General features: G+C 39.0%; 1 protein-coding gene across 1 annotated transcript in view; it reads left to right on the forward strand.

The window, feature by feature from the left end:
* FYB2 (FYN binding protein 2) overlaps positions 1 to 21,332 on the forward strand; it is a 195,013-nt gene that overhangs the window by 50,253 nt on the left and 123,428 nt on the right. The window contains exon 2 of the mRNA XM_037809498.1: positions 18,229 to 18,985. Coding sequence (XP_037665426.1) covers positions 18,229 to 18,985 — 757 coding nt within the window. The remainder of the gene's footprint in view (positions 1 to 18,228; positions 18,986 to 21,332) is intronic.

Here is a 21,332-nt window from a genome sequence, read left to right on the forward strand (position 1 = left end):
TGTTGACAAAGTACCTGTCCTCAAGGACAGGACATTCTAATGAAGGAAGGTGGATATTATGTCAAGTAGATGGATAGTATGTCAGGTAGTGAGAGGTACAATGAAGGGGGTAGGGGTGGGAAATAAGCAGAATGTATTGGTCAGAGTTTTTCATAAGGAAAAAAGGATTTATTAGGAATTTCCAGGGGGCTGGGGATGAGCTTGCATGTTACAGCCAGGAATCGTACACCTACGAGAAGAGCCACCTCCTGTATGGGGCTGTTCAAATGGAAAACAATTGATGCTGCCACTGCCCCTCGCACAAGATGGGAACCTGCCACAGCTGCCTCTTCCTGAGGGGTGACCACCCCAGGCTGCTCATTTCCCACATCTCCATGGATCCCTCTGCTTGGCTGAATCCTCACTGGGAAATGTAGTTCCAAGATTCCAGGTTCTGTCTTGAGGAAAATTTCAGTAGGAAGGGTTGAGTGAGCCCACCTGCACACAGGTAGGTAGGTAGAGAGTGAATGGGCTTGGTGTTTTATAGAGAGTGGTCATGAAAAGTGTTATCAGTTAGAAATTGCATTTCACTACTGTAAATAGATACCCCCTAAAATAATGGCTTAAATTAGAGAGATCTATTATTTTTCTCATATAATGAGAACTCTGGAAGTAGGCAGGTCAGGACAAGTATATTAACATTTCTTCCATTCTCCTCTCTACCATCCCTAGTTTGTGTTCTCATCCTCATAGTTACACAATGGCCATTGGACCCTGTGGTAGGAGGGATAAAGGCTCTCAAAGATGTCCGTGTCCTGGTCCATGAAACCTGTGACTGTGTTACCTGACATGGCAAAAGGGATTTTGCAGGTGTGATTAAGTTAAGGATTTTGAGATGAGAAGATTATCCTGGGCTATCTGGATGAGGCCAATACAATCACAAGGTTCCTTATAAGAGAAAGAAGGAGGCAGGAGGGTCAGAGAGGGAGATGTGACAGTGGAAGCGGGGGTTGGAGTGACATGGGCCACTAGTCAAGAAATGCAGGCATCTTCTAAAAGCTAGAAAAGACAAGGAAATGGATTCTCTAGAACCTCCAGAAGGAATGAAGCCCTACTGACACCTTGATTTTAGCCCAGTGAAAATTTGGACATATGATCTCCAGATAATAATTTGTGTTGTTTTAAGCCACTAAATTTATGGTTATTAGTTACAACAGCAATAGGAAACTATACTGTATTAGTTTATTACAGCCTGTATTATTCAGGAATATGTTTGGCTGAGCTTCTCCGGAAAGCCCACCTGACTTCTGCTTCATATCAATGGCCAGTGTTCCCTGCAAGTGAGGCTGGGAAATGTGGTTGTAATCTGGATACATTGCTACCCCCAAACAACAGGAGTTTATGACTAAAGAAGAAGGGAAAATGGATGTTGGAATGGCAACTAGAATCTCTGCCAGAGAAGGTCTCTCTGATTTGAGAGAACAGAAACCTGAAGAAGGTAAGAGAATAGGCCTCACAGAAGTCTGTGGGAAGAGTGTCCAAGTCAGAGCTGACAGACTTCAGTCATAAAATCAACCCGCATGCCGTGACGAGCAGGAGGACAGAAGTAAAAACAAGGTGATACGGGAGCACACGGAGGGATATCTAATCAGTCTTGGGGGCCGTCTTTGTTTCCTAGGGTTGTTGTAACAAAGTAACACAATCTCTGTGGCTTAAAACTACAGGACTGTATTGTCTCAGTTCTAGAAGTCCTAAGTCACAGGGTCTGAAGGGCTGTACTCCGTCTAAAGTCTGTGGGGAAGAATCTGTTCCATGTTGCTCCTGGCTTCTGGAGGTGGCTGGCGGTCCTTGGCTGGTGGCATAACTCAGTCTCCGCCTCCGTTGCCATGTGGCCATCTTCTCTGTGTTTATTTTTCCTCTTCCAGTCTTAAAAGGACACCAGTCATACTGGATTAGAGGTCCAGACTATGCCAAGATGACTCATGTTAACTAATCACATCTTCAAAGACCTTATTTCCAAATAAGATAACATTCTGAGATACTGGGAATTAGTAATTTAATGTGTCTTTTGGGAGGACACAATTCAACCCCTACAGGGGATCATCAAAGGTTTCCTGGAGAACATGCCCTTCTAACATGCCCATTCCCTCGTTCAAGGCCAGTCCTTCCACTTTTACTCATGATCCCTCCCCTTCCTTACCCTCTGTGGGACCCTCCTCCCTCAATCATTTCCTCTCTTTTAGTCTCTACACAAATTCTCTCCCATCAGTCCATAAACATGCACAAATCCAAATCTCTCCCATCTGAGAAAAAATTTAATTAGAATTGTCTATTGGCTCTGCATCCCCTATAATTACCCGTCTTCTTCCCTTTTCATGCCAACTTCCTAAAAGAGAAGTTACAGTTATTCTTTTACTCCCTCACTGACCCTTCACTCTTTAGCCCACTGCAGTTTAGCTTCTGCCCTGATCATCTTTTGAAACTATTCATGGAACAGTTTCCATATTGACAGATTCCACCACTTTTTCATCTTTGTCTTACAGAATGTCTCTGCAGTACTTGTTACAGTTGGCAACTCATTACTCATTGAAACTGACCCCCTTCTCCTTCCCTTCTGGTTGTCCTTATACCTCTTTATTTCTTCTCAGATTTTCCTTGGTCTCTAAATGTTCTCCAGCTTCTGCTGTTGTCTTGCTACTCTGATGTTCTCCTAAGTGTTACCATCCACTTCCATAGCTTCAACAACTATTTATAATAATGACAAGAGATAAAATTTAATAAGCACTTATTATATGCCAGGTAGTCTTCTAAAGGCTATATGTGCATTTATCATTTAATCCTCATAGAAATGGTATATATTTCCTATTGCTACTGTAACTTACCACAAATTTAGTGGCTTAAAAAACCACAGATTTATTATCTTACAGCGTTGGAGGTCAGAAGTCTTAAAATAAAAATGTTGGCAGAACTGCATTCCTTCTGGAGATTCTAGGGGAGAATGCATTTCCTTGCATTTTTCCAGCTTCTTGAGGCCACCTTTATTCTGTGGCTTATGGCCCCTTCCTCCATCTTTAAGGCCATCAGTGCAGCATCTTCAAATTTCTTTCTCAGACTCTTCTTCCATCATCATCACATATCCTTCTCTAACTCTGACACTCCTACCTCCCTCTTGTCAGGACCCTTGTGATTATATTGGGCTGAATATTTCCAGAAAACCTCCCCATCTCAAGACCCTTAACTTGATCACATCTGCAAAGCCCCTTTTGCCATGCAAGGTAACATATTCATAGGCTCCAGGGATTGGACACAGGCATCTTTGTTGAGCCATTATTCTACCTAACATAGCAACCCTATGAGGCAGGGTTTTCTATGCTTCCAATTATCATCATTTTATAGACAAGACAATAAATACAGAGAGGTTAAGTAACATCCTCAGGGTCATAATGCTAATAAATAGCAGAGCGGGGGTTTGAACCTAGGCAGTTTGACCCTAGGGTTCACTTTCTTCACTTCTGTGCTCATCGATAAGCTGATAACTTCCAATCTAAATTTCTAATCCCCCCAAAATTCACATGTGTAACTGCCTGTTAGATACCTAATTTAAGAAGGTAACCAGTCACATACAAAACTGAGTTCCTCATCTTTCCCCAATACTTTTATCTCCCATCCACAGAGAAAGGTACCAATATCCATGACTCACCCAATTTAGAAACCTAGGTATCATCCTGGAATCGTACCCCCTTTCCTTCAGACCCAATCAATCACCAGGTCCGGTCCATGCTACTTCCTGCAAATTTCTCTTATTCATCCCCTTCTTTCCATTCCTACCAACACTTCCCAAGTCCAGGCTCTCATCATTTTTACTTGATTATTGTAGTAGCCTCCTAATTGGGTTCTAGTCTTTAATCTACATGAAATGTAAATCCAACCATGTCCTAAACCTGTGTAAAACCCATTAATAACTCACTACCCCCCTAAAGATTAAGCCCAACTACTTTAAGAATACTTGGCCTCTACTTGGTCCTCTAGCATCACATGAAAGTCTTTTCCTTTTGGAATTTAGGGCTTTAGTGTTATGGAATTACTTGTTCCTCCTGTGTCTATCATGCTGTTTCCTCCCACCATTGTTTGCTTGGCTAACTGTTTTAATTGAGGAGTCATCTCTAGGAAGCTGCCTTTGCACTGGCAGCTTGCATCATGAGCCTCTTTTCTATGCTTCCGTAGTAGTCTTGGCACCATAGATTTAATAACTTCCTGTGTTATATTAAAATGATAAATTTGTGTCTGTCTCCTTCATTCCATAGCTCCCAAAGTTCAGGGACTGTCCTAGTCATCTTTGTAACCCTAGTGCCTAGCACATGGTAGGCAACCAATAAATAAATGAGTTGAATTTTGAACAAGCAGAAATTTGCTATTTTGAGAAATCAAGAGGAAGATAGGCAGTCCAGGCAGAGAAAATAACATATTCAGAGGTAGAGAGACGTGAAGGAGCATAACAGGTTTGGAAAATATAAGTAATTCATTGAGACCAGAAGGAAGAAAGCATATCAGTGATGGGCCTGATATGATGCCAGAGAATTAACAGTGTTAAGATTAGGAAGGGCTTTTTGTGCTAAGCGAAAGACAGCCTCATGGTCTGTTTAAGATTTAAATTCAGTAGGATTTGGTGAAGGCTGCCTGTGGGTCCAAAGAAATGAAGCATGGTTTTAACCAGAATTCCCCTCTTGGCCACCCCCCAAACCACCATCATTTTCACACCACCTGCCTATGCCCTTAGCCCAGAATTCCCACCATAGATGATACACAATAGACAACAAAACACACCACATCTACTTTACGTAGCAAGCAAAATCAAATCCAAGTGTTAGTGCTGGAAGGGGACTCAGAGATCACCCAGGCCAACCCTCATCTGGGAGATGACTGAGCCCAGAGACCAGAAACACCTTTCTTATGATACCTTCAAAAGTCAATGGTGAACACCCAGTCACTCTTTACTGCATCATTTGTTTAATTCTCTGCATAGCACTTTCTCTTATTTTTCTCCTCCCTTTCACTATTAAAATGTAATTTCTAAAAGCTGAGCCCTTGACTATCTAAAACATGTTTAACCTAAAGTAGGCGCTTAATGAATATTTGTTGAAAGAAGGAATAAGCCAGATAAAATCAGGTTAGCTCCCTCCCGAACCAGCACTTTTTACACAGCACCTTAGTTTGGAGGTTATCAATCTATCTCTCTATTTCCTGCTAGGGTCTAATCAATCCTTCTGAGACTAAAAGTTACCAAACAGTAAAGTAACATTGTAGCTATGTGGCCTCAGATAGTGAAGAGCTAAAAATCATCGTCAATGCATTACTTTAAAAATGTTAACTGCTGAGGTTTGCACATCAGTTATATTTTATCCTTACAATAACCCTAAACTGTTAGTAGAACTATAAGTCCCATTTTGTAGTGAGGAAAATAAGGCTCAGAGAAGTGAAGTGAATTGCTCCAGGCATATAACAAGAAAGTGGCTAATCTACAAACACAGGATGCCTGATTCCTGGCTTTTACCACATCAGGGGCGAGGAAATGTAGTTGAATTAAATTGTCTGCTGGTTGAAGTGTAGGAAAATCAGCCCTTAGCAGTTGCTAGAGAATGCTATAAATGTGTACAGTGTGTTGAGGACTGGGTGGGAGACGGGGAGTGGAGAGAGAGGTGGAGGAGGAAAGGAGGAAAGGGGAGAAGAGGAGGAGGAGACAGGGGAAAGAGGAGGAAGCATGCAAGTCAGTTCCCAGACACTGCTTCATGTTTTTTATTCAATTCCCCTCCCTCCTAAATCTCCGGAAGGCAGGTGTGAGTCAACTATAAACACAGTGAGGAAAGGTCACCCAGCATTCCCTCAGCTGGCACAATCAAATCCACTGCCATAGACATGATCTGTGTACATGAAATTAAAACATTTTAGATGATCAGGAGAAGATGGTAGCTCTTACTTTTTGAAATGGCTCCAATAAATATTCTCCCACACTCTACCCCTACCCCCCTCCAGAAGACAACAAAATGCATCTATTAGGAGAAAGTGGAGAGCAGTGAGATGATCACAGACTAAGAGCCAAAGCCTAATTCTACCTCACTCTGTCACCAACTCATCATATAATCCTGGGCATGAACCTTCCTCTCTTTCCCAAGTGTTTGGTTGCTATTTCTACCACCAGTTTCATATGCTGAATTTGAACTGAATTTAGAAGGAAGACACAGTCTCCAAAGGGGAGTTGCAAATACAAGAGGATCATCTAAATTCTTATAAATAGCTTTTATTTATTGTAGACCTACTATGTGTCAGGCACTGTGTTGGACCCCTTTGCGTATAGTAGCCCTAATCCTTATACAACTTAATTCTCTGATGAAGCTATGATTAGAGGGAGTTGCCAAGTACTTTTGGGTAGTAAATAGTTGAGTAAGAATTTAAATGTAGGTCTGTCTAGTTCTGAAGTTTTCTCTTTTCTCCAGCCCATGATGTTAAGTGCTGCAACAAGGTATAAATAAAGAACTATGGAAGCACTAAGGAAACAGGGGAAAAGTTAGTTCTGCCTGTGTTGCCTAGGGGAAATGTTGACAGACAAGGGGACACTGAAGTGCAAGAAAACAGTTGGAAAGTCGATGGGGTGGGGTGGGGTGGTGCATTTTATGAAGCAAGAGCACATAAGCAAAGCCAGAGTGCTGGTGAATGCAGGGTTTCCAGGAGAACTGTGAAGAGTTCAGTTTGGTTTAGAAATAGTTGTGTCAGGCTGTGGTTTTTTGTTTTTTTTTTTTTTAATTGGATGGTGGTAATGGTAGTACAGCATTTTTAGTGTATTTAACAGCATGGAATTATATATGTAAATGTGGTTAACACTGGAAATTTTAGGTAATGTATGTTACTAGAATAAAAATTAAAAGATAAAACATAGGACTTTATAACAGTGAACCCTTATTGTAAATGATGGATTATATTTAATAGTAAAATTATAAAAATGTTCTTTCATGAATTATAGCATACATACCATACTAATGCACAGTGTTAATAATAGGGTGGTACATCAGGAAAAAACATACAACATAATATAAACTCTGGACTATAGTTAATAGTATAATTATAATACTGTTTTATCAATTGTAACAAAGATACCACACTATTGCAAAGTGTTAATAATGGGGGGTGGGGTATATGGGAATGCTGTATTTTTTTTTACTTTTTATTTATTGTAAATTACAACATTTGTACAGGAAAGTGATAACTTTCAGAGTACGATTTAACAAGTAGTTAGCAAATTTCAAAGAATGTTGTGTTACAGTTCCACAATTTCAGCTATTTCCTTATTGTTAAGTATAACATATATACAGAAATGTGGTAACTTTCGAAGTATGATTTAACAACTAGCTGTAGAGCAAAATTTGAAGCTTGTTGTATGTTACAGTTCCACCATGTTAGTTATTTCCTTCTAGCAATTCTAGTACCCTGGAAACAAACAAAATTGTATAAAGATTCAGTATTTGTCATCCTTTGTTAAATCTTATCTTGTCAATTGCTACCTCTCTATCTTGTTTGATCAGTTTCTCAATCTTCAGGGATATCGAGGCAGTGACCACCCTAACTTGTTCATATTGAAAAGGGGTGCTGACAGTTTTGGAAAGGGGGCTGCATTTTGTTGATGTTCTTGGAGAGGCTGTTGCCTCTGGGTTTGGGGACTTAACTGCATTGGAACATTCTGGGGGATTTAAGTTTCTGAAAAGTAAACTTAGTGAGTGAAACGTTTATGGAGTCTCAGATAGGGACCTAGGTATTCTTTAGTATTTTCAGAACTACTGTTGATAAGGGCTTGGCATACTATGGGCGTTTGGAATATCAAGCTGGAGCTTGCATGAGAGTAACCTCCAGAATAGCCTCACAACTCTATTTGAAATCTCTCAGCCACTGAAACCTTATTTTGTTACCTCTCTTTTCCCTCTTTTGGTCAAAAAGTCTTTCTTAGTCCCATGATGCCAGGCTCATTCCTGGGAGTTGTATCCCACATCTCCAGGGAGATTCACTCCTCTGGGAGTCCTGTCCCACATGGGGTGAGGGGAGGGCAAGGTAATGAATTTATTTGCAGAGTTGGGCTTAGAGGGAGAGAGTCCACATGAGAGCAACAAAAGAGGTTCTCTAGAGATGACTCCTAGGCATAATTATAGGAAGGCTTAGAATTCCATTTACAGCCCTAAGTTTCACAAGAGCAAGCCTCAAGGTTGAGGACTTGACTTATTAAGTAAGGAGTTCCTAATTTCACATAACACATATTCTGTCAAAGATAAACAATTAGTGTCTCACATTATCTTTGCTTAGTTATGCAGTCATCATCACTGTCAATTTTAGACAATTATCATAACCCCAAATACCCCAAAGCTCTTATCAGCCCCTGATTATTTATCCCTAGTATTAGTGTGGTACTGATAAGGTATTTCTATTAAATATAGTGTCTAATATGCAATAGGTAGTTTTTCCCATATACCATACTGTTGTTAACTGTTTGTACCAGTGTTATAACTTAGCAGTAGATCATGTAAGCACTTATTTATATTTGTAGTACTTGTCTGTGGGATACATATCTTTAAACAACCCCTTTCAATCGTGTTCGCCTTCAGTGCAGCACTGATACTTATAATCCTATTGATGAACTATTATCACCTCTGTCCATTCCAATCCTTGTAACTTCACCCTTATTAACATGTCTGTAAATATTAGGTAATCATTTCCCCTTCACTAACTTCCATCTATCTCTAGTTCCCCTGTATTCTTACAGGACACTGATTTTACAGTGTCCAGGAAATTCATATTAGTGATAACATACAATATCTCTCTTTTTGTGTCTGACATTTCACTCAGCATTATGTCTTCAAGGTTCATCCATGTTGTCACATGTTTCAGGACCTCATTCCTTCTTACTGCTGCATAGTATTCCAGTATATATATATACCACATTTTGTTTATCCATTCATCTGTTGAAGGACACTTGAGTTGTTTCCATCTATTAGTAATTGTGAACAATGCCCCTATGAATATCAGTGTGCAGATGTCTGTTCATGTCACTGCTTTCAGATCTTCTGGGTATATATTGAGAAGTGAAATTGCTGGATCATAGGGTAACTTGATATCTAGTTTTCTGAGGAATCGCCAAACTATCTTCCACAGTGGCTGTACCATTATAAAGTCTCACCAACAATGAATTGGAGTTCCACTTACTCCACATCCTCTCCAGCATTTGTAGTTTCCTGTTTTTTTAATAGCAGCCATTCTTAGTGGTGTGAGATGATATCTCATAGTAGTTTTGATTTGCATTTCCCTAAAGCTAGTGAAGATTAAATTTTTTTCTGTGTTTTTTAGCCCTTTGTATTTCCTCTTTGGAAACTATCTTTTCATATCTTATGCCCATTTTATATTTGGGCTGTTTGTACTATTGTCATTGAGTTTTAGTGTTCTTTATATATACTGGATATCGGTCTTTCTTCAGATACATGATTTCCAATATTTTCTCCCATTATGATGCTGGTCTCTTCACGTTTTTGACAAAGTCCTTTGAGGTACAGAAGCTTTTAATTTTGAGGAATTCCCAATTATCTATTTTTCTTTTGTTGTTTGTGCTTTGGGTGTGAGATTTAAGAAGCTACCTCCTATTACTAGGGCTTGAAGATGTTTCCCTACAATATCTTCTAGGAGTTTTTTGATACTCTTATGTTGAGGTCTTTGATCCACTTTGAGTTTATTTTTGTATAGGGTGTGAGGTAGGGGTCCTCTTTCATCTTTTTGGATACATATATCCAATTCTCCCGGCCCCATTTGTTGAACAGACTGTTCTGTCCCAGTTTAGTGGATTTGGGGGCCTTATCAAAAATCAGTTGACCGTAGATCTGGGGGTCTATTTCTGAACCCTTGAGTCAATTCTATTGATGAATATGTCTGTCTCTATGCCAGTAACATGGTGTTTTGACCACTGTGGCTTTATAGTAGGCTTTAAAGTCAGGAAGTGTAAGTCTTCCCACTTCATTCTTCTTTTTTAGGATGTTTTTGGCAACTCGAGGCCCCTTTCCCTTCCAAATAAATTTGATAACTAACTTTTCCAAGTCTTCAAAGTAAGTCATTGGAATTTTGATTGGAATTGCTTTGAATCTGTAGATAGTTTGGGTAGAATTGACATCTTAATGACATTTAGCCTTCCTATTCATGAACATGGAATATCTTTCCACCTGCTTAGGTCTTCTTTGATTTCTTTTAGTAAAGCTTTTAAATTTTCTATGGAGAGGTCGTTTATATCCTTGGTTAAGTTTATTCCTAAGTATTTGATTTCTCTTACTTGCTATTGTGAATGGAATTTTTTTTCTTGAGTGTCTCTTCAGTTAGGTCATTTCTAGCATATAGAAGCATTACTGACTTATGTGCAGAAATCTTGTATCCTACCACTCTGCTGAATTTATTAACTGAAGTAGCTTTGTCATCATTTTTTTTTTTTGGATTTTCCAAATATAAGCTCATATCATCTGCAAATAATGACGTTTTACTTCTTACTTTCCAATTTTTATGCATTTTATTTCTTTTTCTTGCTAGATTGCTCTGACTAGAACTTCTAGCACAATGTTGAATAATAGTGGTGACAGTCGGTATCCTTATCTCGTTCCCAATCTTATGGGGAAGGCTTTCAGTCTCTCACCACTGAGCACTATGCTGACTGTGGGTTTTCCATATATGTCCTTTATTTTATTGAGGAAGCTTCCTTCATTTCCTACCATTTGAAGTGTGTTTATCAAAAAAAGGGTGCTGAAATTGTCAAATGCGTGTTCTGCATCTATTGAGATGATCATTTGATTTTTCCCTTTTGATTTGTTAATGTGTTGTATTACATTGGTTTTCTTTTGTTGAACCACCCTTGCATGCCTGGAATGTATCCCACATGATTGTGGTGTATGATTGTTTTAATGTGCCTTTGGATTCAATTTGCTAGTATTTTGTTGATAATTTTTTTTGTATCTATATTTATTATGGAGATTGGCCTGTAATTTTCCTCTCTTGTAGTATCTTTATCTGGTTTTGGTATTAGAATGATGCTGGCTTCATAAAATGAGTTAGGTAGTGTTCCTTTTTTTTCAATTTTTTGAAAGAGTTTGAGCAGGAATGGTGTCTCTTCTTTTTGGAAAGTTTCTAAAATTCCCCTGTGAAGCCATCTGGTCCTGGGCTTTTATTTGTAGGAAGCTTTTTGATGACTGCTTGGATCTCTTTACTTGTGATTGGTCTGCTGAGTTCTTCTGTTTCTTCTTGGGTCAGTCTAGGTTCATGTGTTTCCAGGAAATTATCCATTTCCTCTAAATTGTCTAGTTTGTTGGCAAACCATTGTTCTTAGTATCATCTTATGATTTTTAAAAAATTTCTTTGGGATCCACAGTAATGTCCCCCCTCTCATCTAATTTTGTTTGTTTGGGTCTTCTCTCTTTTTTGGCTTTGTTAATCTAGCTAAGGATTTGTTAATCTTGTTGATCTTCTCAAAGAATCAACTTTTTGTTTTATTTATTCTCCCCATTTTTTTTTTTTTGTTCTCCATATCATTTATTTCTGCTTTAATCTTTGTTGTCTCTTCTCTTGTACTTGTTTTAGGGTTAGTTTGCTGATCATTCTCTAGCTTTTTCAGTTGTTCACTTAGGTTCTTGGCTTTAACTCTTTCTTCCTTTTTAATGTAGCATTTAGAGCTTAAATTTCCCCCTTAGCACCACCTTCACTGCATCCCATAGGTTTTGAGGTATAGTGTTCTTGTTTTCATTCTTCTCTATATATTTAATGATTTATCTTGCAATTTTTTCTTTGACCCACTGATTGTCTAATAGTGTGTTGTTTCATCTCCACATATTTGTGAATGTTCTGTTTCTTTGGTGGTTATTGATATCTTGTTGCATTCCATTATGGACTGAGAATGTGTTTTGAATAATTTCAATATTTGAAAATTTATTGCACACTAGCGAGAGACGGAAGAAGATGGTGGCATAGAGAGGAGTGGAAGTTAGTTTGTCTCCCTGGAACAACTAATAAACAACTAGGAACAACTAGTAAATAATCTGGAATTAAGGCAGGGGGACAAATGTGACTGTCCACTCATCATACACCAACCTGAACTGGGAGGAATGTCTGAAATTGCATCATAAACTCTGAGAGTAAAAACTGCAGATCCAAGCTGGGAACCCCCTCCCCCTACAGCCCAAACTGCAAAGCCTCACAGTGCTAGAGAGCAGCATTCTCTGAGCAAGTGAATATAGCTCAGCTGAGCTCCAATTGGGGTTTTAATTAACAAACATAGACTGCTCAATACAAGATACGAATCCCCAAGAAGCAGACAGAGTCTTTTGGTGACAACTGACCTTGGAGAGCTGGAGGGTGGCTGTGGACTGGCCCTGAAGGGGGCTCTCTGTCCCTTTTTTGGGTCACTGGAGAAATCCTCAGCCATTTTCAGTTCCCAGCACTCTGACCAGACAAGAGTGGAGATAGCACAGGTAGAGAGTCTATTCAAATGTAAATGACCTCTCCCTAAGGGGTGTATTTTCCCTAAGAGGAAGAAGGTGATGCCAAGCTCTATTACCTGACTTCCATTCAGAACCAGACCCCAGAGCCTGGGGGAAAACAGCCACAAGCCACACCTCCATACACCGGTCTGGAGCTACAGGCTGACAGGTGCTACCTGCTGGGCAGAAAAGCACAGTGACTTGAGGCCTCACAGGGTGCACCAATCTTCTAAGACAAACCTTCAGGGAGATGTGATACTATTGTCTCCTGCTGAGACCTGAGCATGTTCTGGTCTGGGAAAACCTGATTGGGATAACCAGGGAAATCAGATGCCTAGACAACAGAAAACTACAACCTACACTAAGAAAAATGAAGTTATGGCCCAGTCAAAGGAACGAATTTGCACTTCAACTGAGACACAAGGATTTAAACAACTAATACTAAATCAATACAAAAAGTTTCAGGAAGATATAGCAAAAGAGATGAAGTGTATAATGGAAACACTGGACGTACATAAGGAAGAAATTGAAAGTTCAAAAAAACAACTGGCAGAATCTATGGAAATGCAAGGCACAACACAAGAGATAAAAGACACAATGGAGACATATAGCAAAAGATCTCAAGAGGCAGAAGAAAACACTCAGGAACTGGAGAACAAGGTAACTGAAAGCCTACACACAAAAGAACAGATAGAGAAAAGAGTGGAAAAATATGAGCAACGTCTCCGGGAACTTAAGGACAAAACAAAATGTGGGAATGTATGTGTCACTGGTGTCCCAGAAGGAGAAGAGAAGGGAAAATGGGTAGAAGCATAATAGAGGAAATAATCAATGAAACTTTCCAATCTCTTATGAAAGGCATAAAATTACGGATCCAAGAAGTGCAGCATACCCCAGACAGAATAGATCTGAATAGGCCTACACCAAGACACTTAATTATCAGATTATCAAACGTTAAAGATAAAGAGAGAACCCTGAAAGCAGCAAGAGAAAAGCGATCCATCACATACAAAGGAAGCTTGGTAAGATTATTTACAGATTTCTCAATAGAAACCATGGAAGCAAGAAGGAAGTGGGGTGATATATTTAAGATACTAAAAGAAAAAAAACCACTGACCAAGAATCCTATATCTGGCAAAACTATCCTTCAAATATGAGGGAGAGCTTAAAATATTCTCTGACAAGCAGACAATGACAGAATTTGTGAACAAGATACCTGCTCTCCAGGAAACACTAAAGGAAGCACTGCATACAGAAAGGAAAAAACAGGAGTGAAAGGTTTGGAACAATTTTGGGAGATAGTAGCACAGCAATGTAAGTTCACTGAACGAAGATGACTGTGAGTATGGTTGAAAGAGGAAGGTTAGGAGCATGTGGGACACCAGAATGAAAGATGAAAGATAAAGACTGGGACTGTATAACTCAATGAAACCTAGGGTGCTCAATTGTGATAAAAGGTACAAATATGTTTTTATATGAGGTAGAACAAAGGAGTGTCAATATTGCAAGATGTTAAAAGTAGGGGGGGATTGGGGGGAAAATACAGTCATTACAAACTAGAGATTATAATTAACAGAAACATTGAATTATGCTTCCTTTAATATAACAAAGGCAATATACCAAAGCTAAATGCCCATGGGTTGGGAATGTAGGGGAAAGGCATGGGAGTCCTGGCATTGGTGATGTTGTCTGACTCTTTTTTCTACTTTTTATTTTGTCTTTCTTCCTTCTTTGACTCTTCCTCCTTCTTTGTGGAAGAAATGGAGATGTCCTTATATAGATAGTGGCGATGGTGCTGAATACATAAATATGTGACTATACAGGGAACCAATGATTGTTTACTTAGGATGGAATGTATGGTGTGTGAACAAAACTATCTTAAAAAAAATGGGTTGATGAAGAAAATTTGAGGGCCCTATATTGAGTGAAATAAGACAGACACATAAGGACTAATATTGCAGGGTCTCACTGATATGAACTAATTATAATATGTAAACTCATAGACATGAAATATAAGTTACCAGAATATAGAATGAAGCTAAAGAATGGGGAGCAATTGCTTATTATGAGCAGAATGTTCAACTAGGGTGAACTTAAATGTTTGGAAATGGACAGAGGTGATGGTATCACGTTGTGAGAAAAATTAACAGTGCTGAAAGGTGTGTGAAGATGGTGGAAAGGGTAAGCTCAGAGTCACATATGTCACCAGAAGGAAAATTAGGGGTTAAAAGATGGGAATGCATAAAACAGTGAATCTTGTGGTGGACAGTGTCCTTGATTAGCTGTACAATATTAGAAACCCCTCTCATGAACTAGAACAAATGTATGACACTATAACTAGAAGTTAGTAGTAGAGGGGCATATAGGAAAAAATATATACCTATTGCAAATTATATACTACAGTTAGTAGTATTTTAACGTTTTTCATCAACAGTAACAAATGTACTATACCAAAATTATGAATCAATAATGGAAGGGGGTGGTTAGGAGTATGCGAAAATTTGAGTTTCCTTTTTTTGTCTTTATTTCTTTTCTGGAGTAATGAAAATGTTCTAAAAATTGAAAAAAAAATTAATTGTGGTGATGGGTGCACAGCTGTATGGTGGTGCCATGGCCACTTGATTGTACACTTTGGATCTTTGGATAGTTGTATAGTATGTGAACAATCTCAATAAAAACTAAAAAAATCTTTTTAAAAAATCCACACTGGCCAAACAAGTGGAGACTTCAACAAATACATTGTAAAGAAAAGAGGGAAAGGAGTACTACAGATTAAAAGAGAATATTTAAAGACATCAGTTTTTTTTTTTTTAACAGTCAGGGTAAACAATAGTGTCTGGGGACACACTTAAAATGATAAAACAAAGTCAGACCACTATTACATGTGGGGGAAATGATGGGTTTAAGATTGGGAAGAGGCACCTGGAGGAGCCTGGGGTGGGAGAGCCTTGCAAGGTGCTGTTTCTTAACTCAGGTGTTGATTACAAAGAAGTTTGCATTAAGATAACTCATTAAATCATGCAGTTGTTTTGTGCGTTTTCTGTATCTGTGTTTATTTTACAATAAAATGGTTAAAAAAATAATTTATTGACACTTCGTTTGTGCCCCAGCATATGCTCTATCCTGGAGAATGTCCCATGAGTGCTAGAAAAGAATGTATATACTGCTAGAAAAGAATGTATATACTGCTAATTTGGGATGTAACGCTCTGTATGTGTCTATTAAGTCTAATTCATTTGTCACACTGTTTAGGTTCTCAATTTCCTTATTGGTCCAACATTTATTATTGTTGTTTCTTCTTGGTGAATTGTCCCTTTTATTAATATATAGGGTTCTTCTTTGTCAGTTATGATATCTTTGCAAATAAAGTCTATTATATCTGATATTATTATTGCTACCCTGCTTTCCTTCAGTTGTATCTCATGTGGAATGTTTTTTCCATCCTTTCACTTTCAGTCTCTTTGTGTCCCTGGTTCTAAGATGAGTCTCTTGTAAACATTTTGATGGATCCTACTTTTTAATCCATTCTGCCAATCTGTGTCTTTTTAATCTATTCACAATTCAAAGTTTTTACAGTGAAAGCAGTTCTTGAATCAGCCATCTTATCCTTTGGTTTTTATTTGTCAGATCTATTCCTACTCCCACCCCCACCCCCCTTTTTTTTCTTTATGTTATCCTTACTAATACTCTTCATTTCTGTGCCCTCTTCTAGACCTCTTTCCTTTCTTTTTTCCTCATCTGCTAGAGCTCCCTTTAGTGGTTCTTGTAGGGCAGGTCTCTTGTTAACAAATATTCTTAGCATTTGTATGTCTGTGAAAATTTTAAGCTCTTCCTCAGTTTCAAAGGAGAGTTTTGCTGGGTAAAGAATTCTTGGTTGGCAATTTTTCTCTTTCAGAATCTTAAATATGTTATACCACTGCCTTTTCACCTCCATGGTGCCTGCTGAGTAGTCAGTACTTAGTCTTATGTGGTTTCCGTTGTATTTTGGGAATCACTTGTCTTTTGCTGCTTTCAGGACTTCTCATCCACATTTGACAATCTGATTAGTATATGTCTCCTAGTGGATATTTATTCTATTTGGACTTTGTTGGACACCTTTATTTGCATATTTATGTTATTTAGAAGGGTTGGGAATTTTTCCCCCAACTCTGTCTTCAAATACTCTTCCTAGCCCTTTCTTCTCCTTCAGGGACACCAATGATTCTTGTATCTGTCCACTTCATGTTGTCCATCATTTCCCAGAGATCTGTTTTAAATTTTTCAATTTTTTTCACCATTTCTTCTTTTGTGCATTTACATTCAATTGTTGTGTCCCCTAGATCACTTATTCTTTATTCTGCCTCTTCAAATCTGCTGTTGTGTGTCTCTTGTATATTTTTAATTTGATCAACAGTATCTTTTATTTCCATAAGATCTCCTTTTTTATATTTACTCTTTGAAATTCTTCTTTATGTTCTTCTAGAGTCTTCTTGATGTTCTTTATGTCTTTAGCCAAGCCATTGACGCTGTTTTGGAGATTTGTGTGTACTTCCTTGATTAATTGCTCCAAGTTCTGTATATTCTCTGGCTTTTTAATTTGGTCTTTTGGCTTGTCCATAAGTTCTTGTGTCTTCATGTGCTTTGTGATTTTATGTTGGCTTTGAGGTATTTGCTTCTCTTGATAAGCTTATTTTGGGAAATGCAGGAATATTTGAACATTTATATATATTTTTTGGCAGAGCCACTGCTTGCTGGAATGTACTTTCCCTGTCTTTCCAGCAGATGGCACTCATGGGCCACCTCTCATCTTCAAGCCTCCTTCCACCAACTTTGCCTGTGTACCAGGCAGGGTCCAAACCAGGTGGAAATCCAATCAGCGCAGCAGGTTTCCATGTGTGCTGGGACCCTGGGGGTGTGGTATAGGCCCTTTGCAGTTCAGCAGTGAGCCCACTTAAGGGCACCGTGGGCCTTAGGATTCTTGGGGCTCTGAGTGGAACACTCTTGGACTTTGGGGATGCATGTTTCACCCTCCAGCTCAAACGTGCCCTGTTCCTCCACCGTCTTTTTTTTTTTCATTCACAAGGTTTTAAATTCATTGAGTCTTTGAGTGAAAATAAAACTCAAAGTAAAGTAGTCTGGGGACAGAGATACACAGGTTAATGACAATTTGTCTGTGGGAGTAGCTTTGAGGACTGAACTTTCTCTGTGTTTATTTTTCCTCAGGGTTTATGTTGGTTTTTTTTTTTTAATTTTGTTTTTAATTTTTTATTGTGGAATATAACATATATACATAGAAAAGATAACTGTCCAAGTGCAGTTTAACAAGCAGTTAGAGAACAAATTTCAAAGAATATTATTTTTCCACCATCCTTTGAACTAGTGCTTTAGGTTGCAACTACATTATGAAAGACCCTGAATGCCATACCAAGGGTTTTGGACTTTATTTTTATTGGCAGTGGGGAGCCTGCAAAATTTTGTATCACAGGGTTTATCAGCAGTTGTTAATATTATCTCCTTTATATGTGTGAGAAAATTAAATATCCCTGAAGTTTGTCAAAGTGAAGATGATTGTTATCCTTTCATATCACCTTGACAATAACTAATGGCAAATATTGCCCAAAAGGTAAATGATCGTGTTACATCAGCACTTGGAGCCCTTAATATGTGAAGTCAGGTAATCACACTGGCTTTTTCCTGTAATAATGAAATACTTTCATTTCTTTTTATGCTTTAGGAAGGGGTGAGAAACTTCAAGGAACTTCGAGCCAAATTTCAAAACAAGGTTGATGTTTCACCTCTTCCAAGACCTACTAAATTCCCAGCAAGTGTTTCTCACAAGGGTGACATTGGAAGTTCCCAGTCAACCCACATTTTCACCAGTGGAAAGCCTCTCTCATCCATCCAGAATCAGCCCCCACCAAATTGTTCCAGTGGTGAACCCCACCCTGTTAAACTTCAGAAAATGATGTCGGTCCAGAGTAGTGAAATTCAGAAACGTTCTAATTCCCCAGGACCTCTGGGAGGGTCTTCTGATTCTGCTATAAATTCACAGAATTCACAGAAGGTCTCTCAGCCGTTAGATGTGAATCCATCAAATGCTGAGAAAATCAGTAAGGAGAAAGTAGTGGGGACCAACAGCTTCAGAGACAAACTCTGGAACTGGGAGAAGTTTTCATGTCAGAAGAGTGAGATGTCATCTTCCATTCTCCGTGCTAATTGTGGAAGTAGGGCCTTCTATCTGAAAGAACAAAAATCCATGGGACTTACTCTGGAGAAGCCAACGACAATGCTGGAAACAAATGCAACGCAGACCCTTCCTTCCCAGACGCACTTGATGACCCAAAGAAAATCACTTGCCACCTCCAAAGATCCCTCTTGTTTACTTTTTCAACATAACAAGAAGATCCCTGAAAACCCCAGTCCTGGGAGGAGCTCGGCAGTAAGCACTTCTCAGCCTACCTATGAGTGTGAGCAAGCCAGCCAGGCCCTAGGTGAGAAATATAATCTCCATGGGGCTGGGGGAGGGGTCAATGTGCATTTCTAATTTAAAGCCTGTTGACTTGGGGATGCCACATATGGGACTTCGGCAGTGTTTGCTCCTAATTCCAATGCAGGCATTCTAGGCTCATCTGCTAAATTGTAATTTCAGATTGGGAAAAAAAAAAACTATCTCCTATAGTTTCATTGAGAGAGAGTTTGGGAGAGAAAAGAAAAAAAAAGCATGAGCTTCATAATAAGGAAAAAAAAAACTTAGATTTGAATTCTAGCTCTACAGCTATATGACCTGGGGCAATCTAAGTAACTTCTTAGAGACTGATATACTTTCCTATAAATCTGATCCTTATCTAATCTCTGTCTTGGTAAATGGCACAACCATCTTCTCAGTTGCTCAAGCCAAAAAGCTAGAAGTCATGCTCTATTCCTTCTAGCCCCTCATTCTTCACATCCAATCTATAAGCAAGCTCTTGATTCTATCATAAAAATAGGTTCCGAATCCCTCCAATTCTGTCCATCTCTGCCATCTGCCCTGTCCAGGCCACCATCATATCTATATAACAGCCCCTTATCTTGTCTCCCTGTTTCCACTCTTGCTCCCTTATAGTCTATTCTCCTCCTTGCAGGCAGAGTGATCCTTTTAAAGTGTGATTTATATCACATGACTCCTCTGCTCAAAGTCATCTCCACCCGTCTTACTGTGGCTGATGTGATTTGACCCTTGTCTGCCTCTCTGATACTCCTCTCTCACCACGTCGGTCCTCTTGGTGTCCCTCAGATGTACCAAGCTGCTCTCATCCCAGGGTCTTCACACTTGGTATTCCCTCTGTCTGAATATGCTTCCTCCAGGTCTTTGAATGTCTCACTCCTTCACTTCATTGACATCTCTGCTCAGGTGTCTCTGGCTCTGAAGAGACCTTGTTAATCACTCTACCTAAAATAGTGTAACCATTCTGTTACTGTTTATCTTCTTCCATTGCTTTAGTTTTCTTCATAGGTCTCACTCCTACCTGGTATCTCATTATGCATTTGTTTGTTTACCTCAGTAATAAGCTACATAAGGATAAAGGCCAGGCTGAGTAGGACCTCAGCCAATATTTATTGAATGAATGGATGGATGGAGAGATGGATGGAGCTTCTCATTACAACTATAAGGTTTCTCTTTTACTTAGAATAGAATCCAAACTACTTACTTGGGTCTTCATGGTTCTGCATTATCTGGTCCGCCACCATGTCTCTGACTTAGCTCCTACCTCTCTTTCACTGGTGCACTGGCCTGTGGCCACACGTTAGATTTCTTGTTGTTCCTTGAACAGAGTTTTTCGTGCTTTAGGGCTGTTGCACTTTTTCTTCCCTCCTCCTGGAATGCTCTTTTCTTTGACTTTTGTATAGTTGCATTTATGTATAAGTTCAAATAACACATCCAAATAAGCCTTTTCTAACTTCTCTAACTAAAGAGCAATGCCTCACTATAAATAGCTCACACTCTCTCATATCATCCTGTTTTATTTCTTTCATAGAACTAATCAATCTCTGTAATAATCCTGTTAATTTGTTTACTTGTTTGTCTTCACTCTCCTATCAGAATGACGATTCCTGAGGGCAGGACTGTATCTGTTCCTTTCTCAGCCCTACCCCCAGTTCCTAGAACAATGTCTGGAACATAATAGATAAGCAGTTGTTGATGAAGGGATGGGAAAGAAGATAGGGTGAAAGAAAGGAATGATGGATGGGAGGAAAAAAGGAAAGATGGATGAAAGGATAGATGGGAGAGGGTGGAATAATTGAAGGAAGGATGGAAGAAAAGATGAAAGGAAAAACAGAAGGCAGAATGGATGGAAGAATGGAAGGAAGGAAAGAAAGGTGGATGATCTATTAGAAGAAGCTGTTGAGAGGGTTAAATGAGATAACCCATGTAAAATTTTTAGGCTATTGCCTGGCAAAAATTAAAAACTCAACTCGAGAGTGCAAATTCTTTCCCTAAGTCTTCTCAGTTTGATAAAGACTGAAATTACTGACTCCATGACTTACAGTTAAAGCCTGTAAAAGGAGGAATTTTGGCCCTGACTGGGTTTCTGGGGATATAACAGCCTGAGGGTGAGAAGGAGGCCTCCCCTTCCCTCCCATCTTACAGAGGATGGCAGGGCTTTGAGGAAGCTCCTCAGAGGCATTTGTGAAACCATAGCCCGCTTCTTTAATTTTAGCACACATTGCCCATGTAGGCTGCCACTACATTATGTAAACCCAAAATCAAGGCACTTGGATTATAGAAGATTTTTGTGCTGTTTCCAGTGTTAGAGGCAGATTTGATATTTATATATGATAGAATTTCTATTGGACTTT

Source organism: Choloepus didactylus, chromosome 2, assembly GCF_015220235.1.
Source record: "Choloepus didactylus isolate mChoDid1 chromosome 2, mChoDid1.pri, whole genome shotgun sequence".
NCBI lineage: Eukaryota > Metazoa > Chordata > Mammalia > Pilosa > Megalonychidae > Choloepus > Choloepus didactylus.